At 47.1% G+C, this 10,382-nt stretch overlaps 1 protein-coding gene across 1 annotated transcript; it reads left to right on the top strand.

Moving 5' to 3' along the window:
* Positions 1-597: 597 nt before the first annotated feature.
* LOC125941952 (neprilysin-1-like) lies at positions 598-6,864 on the top strand. Its single transcript, XM_049659832.1, has 3 exons — positions 598-882; positions 3,687-3,878; positions 6,508-6,864. Exons 1-3 carry the CDS (start codon positions 598-600, stop codon positions 6,862-6,864), a joined length of 834 nt encoding a protein of 277 aa, XP_049515789.1.
* The last annotated feature ends 3,518 nt before the right edge of the window (positions 6,865-10,382 follow it).

Below are 10,382 nucleotides of genomic sequence, written 5' to 3'. Positions count from 1 at the left end.
GGCCGACGGCTCATAGGTTTGCGTGTGTAGTGTTCTCGCCGCTCAGTTTGCGTTGAAGCGATAGACAACATGAAGGTCACTTCGCTCGCTGCTGCAGCCGCGCTTCCTCACGCCAGCATTATTTTTACATAACGTTGTTGTTATTGTTTTGTGGTTGTCGTTTTGTGTGTGTGTGGGGGGGGGGGGGCAGGGGGCCTTTAATTTTTACCCTATCAGTCACCCACTCCTTCCTCGTCTTCTTGCTTGCAAAATAATTCTCAACTTTATCCTTAATATGACACTGAACGCAACGTGCTAATAGATGGACTTACGCGCAGAATGGCCCCGGATACAAACCACCTATTTTCAGACCAACCAACTTTTCAATTGCCACAAGAATCAATAGCCGCTGCCTTTTTGGCAGTGCAGCTCTCGTCTCTTCTGATTATGCGGGCATACATCATTCAACTTCCCCCTGAAACCTTCACTGCAATATTTGAGACCTTGACCGTTTTCCAGATTGTCTTTCCGAGCTTTCTCGTTGCTCCACACAATACTACACGCTTACGTTTGGACAGACGGCGACAGCCAGTATAACATCTCGTCGCGCAGGACCGCATGATGAGCATCGTGAGCGTAGACGCAGTTCCGGCACACTTGATGGACAAGGCGGCTGTCGACCAGAACTACGACTTTCTGCCCTCCTTCTCCGAGGACGCCGGCGCCTTCGGGAGGCAGCTGCTCGAGGCGCGCAAGCACCGCTTCGAGAAGCTTCGGCGCCTGATGTACACCGACCCGGAGAAAATAAAGCGTCGCAGCGAGCTATCGCTGCCCATCCTGGCTGTGAACGCCTTCTACATGCCCGTCTTCCACGTCATTTTCGTTACTGGCGCCATAATGCAGGCAAGTCCTGACTCGCACGTTCGAGCGGTTTGCATGGAAACGCGTTCAGTGGTAGTTTTATGGCGAACAAAATTATTTCGACTTTCATATACCACGTGTGAGAGCACGTGTAGGCATGGAATTCTTTTCAGAAGGCATCATAGGAATAGTGCGCGGCAACGAGTAATAAGAATGGAAGGACAGGATTAAGGCTTGGCATCGTGCATCGCTTCCCTTCGCTATAGGTGCAGCTTCATGAATCGACGCACCAAGTAGAACGTTGCGCTGCGGTTAACATAAATCTCATTTTTTTGTCTCGGTTATGTCATCGTTATTTTTCTGCATAGACGTTATCCCTCGAATGCATATGTACAGTACTCAGCGATTGAAACGCGATGCTCGGGGTGCGTGGCTGCGGGCACTTTTTGCAACACCGGTGAGCGCATTTTGTATTACATCGTCACTGCGTTCGGTCCCTCAGTGGTTATCCAGCGCTCACACGTTGCGCAAAAAGTGTGGGCCACTATGCGGTCCGAGTATCGCGTTTCAATCTGAGCAGTGTACCTTGAAGCGGTAAACATCGCAAACACGCGAGGCAATTTTAACAAACGCTTGAGATGGACAACATTGGTCTGTGCCCCGTGTGATTTTCCCCGGCTTTGTCCCGTGATTGCACTGTTTTCTGTGTTATGCCGTCATACCAACGACTCCGGTTATAAGAAATTTTGCAGCATATGTACCACTTTGATTTCTATCCTCGTTTTTTGTCTTCGTCAACGTCATACAGTGCCAATATCCACTCCCTGTGCCTGCGTTTAGAATGGCCATGGGATCGGCACCTGCCTGCCCAGAAATTACTGGGGCCAGAATGGCGGCCACTTGTGTACTTTTGATAAAGGTTGTCTTTTCGCAGTGTTCATTTGCTTAGTCAAGATATTTTACTATACTTCACCAGGCACCTCTTCTTCATAGTATTTAGTCGGTGGTCTCGATGTTCACTGGAGTAGTCGGTTCGCACCACGTACAACCACTGTCATTTGTATTCTTCCCAAAGACAGCGCTGACGGTCCGAGCTCCGCGAACGATGGTTTGCAACTCATATAACATGGGCATGCATGGTAACAGTCGTTCTATCTATAAGTTCGTGACTTGTCGTCGTCAGTTTACGTATTTCGCCATTCTAAGGCCTCTCCCGGCGATGTGCAATTACCACTGTCTTGCGTCAGACCGTTTCACCATATATATGCCTGCAAACTCGCTAGTCTCATCACACCACCTAACCATCTGCCGTCCTCGACGGCGTTTCTCATCCCTTATCACCCGTTCTATTTACTCTTTTACGCAGAGCACCAGCTATCTACACTGCGCACTTCATGACCGGTCCAACTTCACTCTCATCTTATTAATCACAACTAAATGTATATTGCACCCGTTTGCACGCTAATCCATCCTGCTGTATACCACTGACTGTTAACGTTACGTCTGTCATTTTGAGAACTTCTCAAACTTATTTTGTTCAACTCCAAGTTTCAACCCCACAGATTATTAGCACTGTTAGCACACGTTTTATTTTTTTCAAGCATATCGGTTGGATAACGCTCATGAGTTGGGAGTGCCTGTCGTATGCACTGCCACCCATTTTTATCTGTTCGGAAATTTCCTCGCAATCTGGGTCCACTGCGACTACTTGGCCGTGAAAAATGCAATATTGAACGGCTTAGAGAGGCTGACTGCCCATCGCGAACTCTTGTTCCTTAAAAATGTTACTGAACATTACCTGACTCTTTTTCATATTAATCTTCAAACTTTCCCATACAATTTGTCGGATAAGTTCTTCGGTGATTTCTTATAATTCTTCTCCAGCGTTCCTGAAGAGGACAGTGTCATCTTCAAACCGCAGATTGCCGAGACTTTTCCTCGTTGGATCCTCAAAACTAATCGTTCCCAATAAAACAATTTCAGTACTTCTTACAAGTTTGCAGGGAATAAATTTGGAGAGATTGTCCCTCCTTGTCTGACACCCTTCTTAACAGTTATTTTTTCCCGCTTTTGTTGTGAAGAATCACTGTAGCTGTGCACTACGGAATCTAAGCAGATATTCCCAACATATTAGCGTACACTTCCTCTACTTCTTGAATACTCAATGCCTCCATGACTCACTGTGTCATTATTGTCTTATGTATTCCTAGTTACTTTCTTAACAAAACGTCGTTTTATGCATTGAAGCACAAAAGTAACTGGAACGCCAATGCATTTTCTCGAAAAGTTCGGGAATTAATATGTTGAAACTGGCGTCATCCTGAGAATTCGTTCCAAGTGAATCCGCCTTGCGAACTGCACGGCTAGAATTTGTAAATTGAAATATGGGCGATAAGGTAATTACTTTAAAAATTAATTAGTGTATTTTTGTTAATTAGTCGATTATGCATTTCAATCTTTTGTGCAAGTAATATCCGCCTCTTCAAATAGACCAGCTCATGAACTATAGAATTGTGCTATCTGCCACAGGCAACCTTTAAAAAAATTTTGAAAGTGTTCGCTGAAACACCCGGTATACGAACGAGGTAAACAGTCACGGATGCCGAGGTAAGCATGGAAGGGTTCATTCTTTCATGCTTACACTTGCTTTTAAATTTAGAGGATCCACAATTTGTGTTTTCGCTGTAACCTTAAGGCAGCGGGAGACGATGTCATCGATATAACGCATTGGGCTTTTCGCAACCGCACTTCAGTCTCGTCATATGACGGTTTAGCCTCAGTTGTTTTGTTTATAAACGTAAACTGCCTTTTCCGAGGCTACACTGTGCCCTTTTCGGACAACACAGTCGCCGTTTGCCGTGGGCACGGATGAACCGGCCATCAATTACGGCAGCCTGGGACGTATCATCGGGCACGAGCTGTCGCATGCGTTCCAAGAGAGCACCTCGTCCCTCGACGAGCACGTGCAACCGCTCACGCTGTACAGCCCGTCGTCGCACAAGGAGTTCCTCGGCCGTCTCGCCTGCCTCACCAAACAGGTGGGAGAGCGGCTTCGCCCCCTGTAGTTTCTGAAACTATCTATAGTTGAAGTTCCGTAAGCACGCGTCACAGAACCGCCGGTGGTCGAAACTAATGTGGAGCCTTTCACTACGACGATTGCCACATGCTTTGGGACTTCGAATCCGATCGGCCAATTAGCTCCTGGCTTTCTTTTTTTTTCTATATGCATCCTTAATGGCGAGCCCTTAAGCTGTACCTGACACAGAACATCAGACACACTGTAAGCAATGGAAAGTGTTAGTAAACATCTAAATAACAATAATAATGTATTCCACGCTAAAATTTGACACCTGTAGTCGTTTAACGTAATACCATTCCCCCCATTCTGATTTTATTCCAATCTCCTGACGTCAAATTTACGTAACCGCCGACGCAAGCGTCGGGCGGTGGCCCGCAGCGTTGTTTGAGCAGCCCAATAAAACGTTCTCCTATAGTTTAAGGTGGCGGTCCCACTCCGGCGGCACGAGCCCCCCGTTTTCAGTACTTTTGGAGCAACCGTGGCGGCTCTTCTACTTAAGATATGAAATTATCGTATAAACCATAAAAAGCTTAATTCTTGTAGATTCCAGCTATATATAATATAAAGAAATTGATTAATGTGATTTAGAAATAAATGCTCAAGAACAAGCATCAGATACGTGGTTTTTGCAAACTGTGTCTCATTTGTGGCCATATTTAGAAGAAACTACCGCACTTACTGCATTGCGGCTTGCTCTGTAGCTTTAGGACATATTTATCGAGTTCCTAGACGTAGCAAATTAATTTTTAATTTTTACTTTTTGGATAATTTGCTTTTGAAAATTGCCAAATATTGCAATCTTCTGTTGTAAGCAGCCCGGCAACTACATGCTCAAGGAAGCTAAATTTTGGCTAAAGTAGAGTTCAAGGAATTTCCATTTAGGACACAAAATTTCATTCATGTAACTTGATTCGTTTTCCTAATAATGCGGCCGAAAATAAGCAATATTTAGAATTGTGGCTTTATTTTTGCCCATTTTTGCGGGAAGGTAATAAAGCTGCGAAGCTGCGCTTTAAAACTAATAAAGTTACATGAATGAAATTTTGTGTCCTAAATGGAAATTCCTTGAACTCTACTTTATCCAAAATTTAGCTTCCTTGAGAATGTAGTTGCCGGGCTGTTTACAACAGAAGATTGCAATATTTGGCAATTTTCAAAAGCAAATTATCCAAAAAGTAAAAATTAAAAATTAATTTGCTACGTCTAGGAACTAGATAAATATGTCCTAAAGCTACAGAGCAAGCCGCAATGCAGTAAGTGCGGTAGTTTCTTCTAAATATGGTCACAACTGAGACACAGTTTGCAAAAACCATGTATCTCATGCTTGTTCTTGAGCATTTATTTCTAAATCACATTAATGAATTTTCTTATATTATATATAGTAGGAATCTACAAGAATTAAGCTTTTTATGATTTATACGACAACTTCATATCTTAAGTAGAAGAGCCGCCACGGTTGCTCCAAAAGTACTGAAAGCGGGGGGCTCGTGCCGCCGGAGTGGGACCACCGCCTTAAAGGCGGTCACTTTTGCTTGCTTTGAAAGCAAATATCAGTGCGTCTTTGGCAAGTTTTTTTTTATCTGATTGGCTGAAAAAAGGCGAGAAGCGTGCAGAAAAGTATAGGGTTTCGGTGGGTCCGAGATAACGCAGTGAAAATAGATAACCGGATGAGGAGAGTCTGCGATTGGTCCACTTCCCCTTGCTTAGTTTGCGATTGCTGATCGAAGATCGCGGCGGCGTGCAACGGAAGGTTAAAGATGCTGCTGAAACTGATCCTCAGCGAAGAAGAGTTGCAGAGCGATGTCGTGTACGTGCCGAAAGGGCTCGACAACGTTATACTTTCACGCAAAATTTCTTATTATACGCAGAGAAATCCATTCTCCCCAGCAGTTCTGAGTAGCCAGTGCCAGAGCGATAGGTCCGCAGCCATATTTTATACCTTTCGTAAAGCGGCAGCCCCCAGCTATTAAAAAATTCAGTTTTATTCGGTACATTATTTCATCTTTAGTGCCATATGTCACTTTGACGTCGTGAGTTTTCGTGGTTTTGTGACGCTGCGTGACACACAGGCGAAAGGGGCGCAGCCCTGAAAATATGGCCAATAGCGGTGGCCTGATGGCGGAAAAGGCATAGAATCGAAAATAATAAAGAATTGTTTTATTTTGTTCGGCCTAATCATGCATAATAAGTGTGTGCAAGTCATATGAGATGGAGATTTCTTGCGGTTTTCGTGACGTCGCGTGACACACAGGCGAAGGGCGGGTGCAACGAAACATTTGTGGCCAATCGGGGAGGGCTAGTGGCAGAAATGGCTCGGAAACAGATTCGAATAGCTTTACGACATAGCGCCCTGTTCTGAAAAATTGGTGGTAACGTCACTAAGAGATATCCTCTGCGTGCGTCTATTTCTCAAGGTCCGCTATAATGCACATGTGCTGTCGAATAGAAAAATGAAGGTCAGTTTTATATTAGTGCTTTCATACCGAGCTAGAAATAGTGCTCCCCTTTTTATGGCTGTTCAGCCAACAGCACTAGCTTGGGCAACGAATGTTCCTTCGGCAACCCTGTGTACATGGTTTCTGCGGCAGGTCAACGACGGTTCAGGCAGCCAGACTTTGGGCAACAACTCCATCTCGGAGACGTTCGCCGACAACGCCGGCATCCAGAAGGCTTACCTGGCCTTCAAAGCGCGGCTGCAGTCCGATCCACTGCTGAACGTCAAGCCGTCCAACCAGCTGGGTTACACGGCGCAGCAGCTGTTCTTCGTCAGCGGCTGCTTCGTGTTCTGCGCCTTCCAGGGCTACGCGTTCGACCACAACACTGTGTACCCGCCGCCGTTCCTGCGTTGCAATATGCCCGCTATGAACACGCGCGACTTCGGAGCCGCCTTCAGCTGCGCCCAGGGCGCGCCCATGAACCCTATCATTAGATGCAACTTCCACTAATACCGATATTTCTTCAACACACTGCGAAATAAAGCTGATTCGTTGGAGTAAATGAATGCGTGCCGAGCAAGCATGTTTCGAGGGAAACAAGAATTAGGGCAGAAACTCCCCACTGGGGAGTTGTTATATAGGGCGTATAGCATTCTCTGTAATCAATACTTGTGAAGCATATATATATATATATATATACTCTACCCTTGAAGCCAAGAGTGCCGGCCGTATATTAAGAGATAAGCAACATCAAAGAACACCACGAACACTATGCCGATCTCCCACAGTAACATTGTTTTTATCACCAAGCTTTTGTTGGGCAAATGACAGAAATGTTGTAGTGCTTTTTTTTCTCGCATGGTTTTCCCGCCCACATGTTCGCCTGCTTTCCAACGCGTCCTCTTCAGAAGCTTTTCCCTGTTTTGCAGGTGCAATTCGCTGGTTGCTTGTGTTTTCCGCGCGTTCCTTGCCCGCGCAAGATAGCTCTCGCCTCGGTAAGGCCAAATCAAAATGCGCCAAGCATTTAAAAGCGCTCGCTTGCCCGCGAGAAACTCTTAAGGGTGTTCTATGCCGCTTGTCGACGCACGCGACCATGACGTTATGGTTTCGATAACGGGCTTCTGTACTAGACGTCCTGTTCTAATCCTGTCGTCGGACAATTTTAATGATATTTATTAATTAATTTATTTATAAAACTACATTGTTTAAAGTGATGAGTTACAACGTCACAAAGCCGTTTGAAGCCAGAAGGATGAAGTTTAGACAAATGCATGTACCAAACATCATTCCCATGCTAGCTGAAAAAATATCGCGTCAGAGGTTGGTACGCCCTCAAGTGGGTGGCGATAAGCGTACCTAAGCGATAAGCGATAATGTGTACCATCGTTTCTCTCTCGTAGGCTCGAGAACAAGCGGGTGCGAGAGAGAAACTATGGTATTGCTAAATAAACGCATCACTATTTTGATGATCCAAATATAATCTCACTATCAGGGAGGGAGCAGTCTACCTGACTGGAGCAGTATTTATGTATTTGGAGTGTTGCTACGCTGCGCTCCGCAACACCCCAACGACCGCCGCTTCGCGTCGGCGCCCGGCACCGCGGCTGCCGCGGCAGCACCGGGGTACAAACGCGAGCAGTATCCGCTTGCGCAAGAGCGGACGCAATTTTCTCTCTTGTACTCGCTTGTCCTCGCGCCTGCGGACAAACGACGGGCGGTCCCTCCAAAGACCGTCTCGTGCCAGACCAGTGCCTCAAAAGTCCCTAAACGATTATGTACCTAGGCACCTAGAAGCTCCACGATTGCCATGACAACACGTATTAAGCGGAAGTCACATGACCCGCAGTGCCACGCCCCCGCTGTACCTATACAAGCTATTGTAAAGTCGCTGCCGGCCCGTGCTCATGCGAAGCGTGCCGCTATGGACCCTATGTTGCGCGCACGTCTAGAAAGGCCAACACTATAGCACTCTGTTCGCGCAGCTAGTAAGACCGCTAAGCACGACTGTGTTGGAACGCGAGCGATTTGGCACTTGCGTTGCGGGCTGTAATTACCGATTCGCAAATGCGCACAAGCGAGCAACACGACGAGGAAGAGCAGGGAGCGCGCGTACCTGCTAGCAGACTAACCGGAAGTCGTAGGTTCTTTTCGACGAATGGACATCGTCCCCGTCGTTGACATCACCAGATGCACCCTGGTGACATCGTGACGACCGCTGGGGATACCGGAAAGGCCAGGAGATGAGGACGGCATTGTTTTTTGATTTTGTGGCGCGCCCGCGGCGCGTAGCGCAGAAGTGTTTGGCATCGTTGATCGTGACGGCATTCTGAACTTGGTGCATGTGTTTACTTGAAATCTTCAAAAAATATCGAAGGTGGTTTAGGGGCCCTTTAATGCTTGCTATGCGCAGCAGCGTTGTTGATTCGCCCTGTGCTCAGTCGAGACAGCCTGCTCGTGACGACGAGAATAGACCTCTTGCGCTGGAGTTTGAGGTATAGTAGCGGCGGCTGGTGGCGGCAAGAAAAGTTATCTGGGTAGTACCAGGTTGAGTAGAAGTGAGCCCTGGCTGTTGCGAAGCACGCTACTAGCTTGAGTTTTGTGTCGATTCGCTTTTTTTTCTGCCATGTCGTGAGTGCGAAAAGGCTCGTCGCTTGTCAAAGACCACCCTGCGACGTTGCCGTAGCCTAGTTTTCCGAAAACGGACGCTCCATATGCCATGGGAATGTAATGCTGGAAGCAGAAGGAAATAGCGACGCCGATCCGACCGAGAGACCTAGCTCAGCCTCGACAAAGCGTCACCGTGGTTACTGCTGCGTCGTGGGCTGCCACGAGCAAGAAGGCCTGCATCCCAACATCAGATTCTACCGTTTTCCTGCAAGGCCTCACTCAGCGGAGCGTCGGCTGCGTTGGATAACTTCACTAGCCCACTACGAGCCAGTGGCGCGCCGACAGGGGGGGGGGGGGGGTGAGGTTCGGGTGTTGTACCCCCCCCCCCCCCCTGAGGCTGAGTTAACCCCCCCCCTCGCGTCCAGCCCCACCAGTCCGACGTGTACCTTCAGTGCTCTGCTCATAGTGTCATTACAATTCAGGAGGGGGCTTGAGGTCGAATTTTCATGATTAACAAAAACACTCTATCATTGTCTTGTATTTATTCATTCACTCCTGAATAACATTTGAGTAAAACGCTGAAGAAAAAAACATTGTAATCATCCTTGGTGTCATTATTATTATAATTATTTAATATTACAACTCTATTTTACTTGATCATTATCAATAAATACCTTTTTTCAGCGCCCACCGTGAGGGCGCCCGTCGATAGCGGCGGGCATTGACGCCGCTATCACTTGCAATGCAATGCAGCTCTTGGAGTGCATGGAAAGGCGCGCTCGTAAAGTTCCCCTGTTACAATACGCCCCCCCCCCCCCCTCACATGTGTTGTTTTGCATGTCGACGTTTGTATGAAGTAGGTGACGCGGGTAGTTTTATTGTTTCTTAACCTGTGCAGTCAAAAGTTGTGAGTTGCGACCGTAAGATACTTGTTTACTTTAGTTGTTTTCGTGCGAGAGAGCTGGCCGACGGTCTTTGCGTCCGACGAAAGGACGAGCACTCTACGCAATCTACGCCCAAAGCGTTCGTCGGCCTCCAAAGAAAGTATGTTCTGTGCCGGAATGCGATTTCGACGCCCGTACGGCTGACGTTTTCCTGCGTCGCTTTCCGCGCTGAAAGCTCGGAACGCCCATCAAGTCGAATGGCGGGGCATTTGAATATACAGCACTATGGCAGGCCTCCGAAAACAAATTTCGCGCCTATGAGAACAAATGACGTCACTTCTGTTTATAACGGATATGACGTCAAATTATTTTTCCTTCTGCCGGAGGTGTTCCCTCCTCACACAGATGGCGCTAAGCTCCATGAACTGCCGATAAGCCGCCATGTTTTGAACGTATGGGCTTCTATAGAAGCTTCGCTACCAGATGTACTCGTATTTAACTTGGCACGCGCTCGATCGGTAACATTTCTGTAGTAGC

The sequence above is a fragment of the Dermacentor silvarum genome, unplaced genomic scaffold (assembly GCF_013339745.2).
Source record: "Dermacentor silvarum isolate Dsil-2018 unplaced genomic scaffold, BIME_Dsil_1.4 Seq696, whole genome shotgun sequence".
NCBI classification, from domain to species: Eukaryota; Metazoa; Arthropoda; class Arachnida; order Ixodida; family Ixodidae; genus Dermacentor; species Dermacentor silvarum.
Note: the sequence above shows the minus strand (reverse complement) of the source record. Positions and strands in the feature narration are given on the sequence as shown.

Excerpts from the sequence above, each read along its gene's own strand:
- LOC125941952 (XM_049659832.1), top strand. The coding sequence starts at position 598 with ATGATGAGCATCGTGAGCGTAGACGCAGTTCCGGCACACTTGATGGAC. Across the intron at positions 883-3,686 it reads TTACTGGCGCCATAATGCAG|TCGCCGTTTGCCGTGGGCAC; the intron begins GCAAGTCCTGAC and ends CGGACAACACAG. Across the intron at positions 3,879-6,507 it reads TCGCCTGCCTCACCAAACAG|GTCAACGACGGTTCAGGCAG; the intron begins GTGGGAGAGCGG and ends TTTCTGCGGCAG.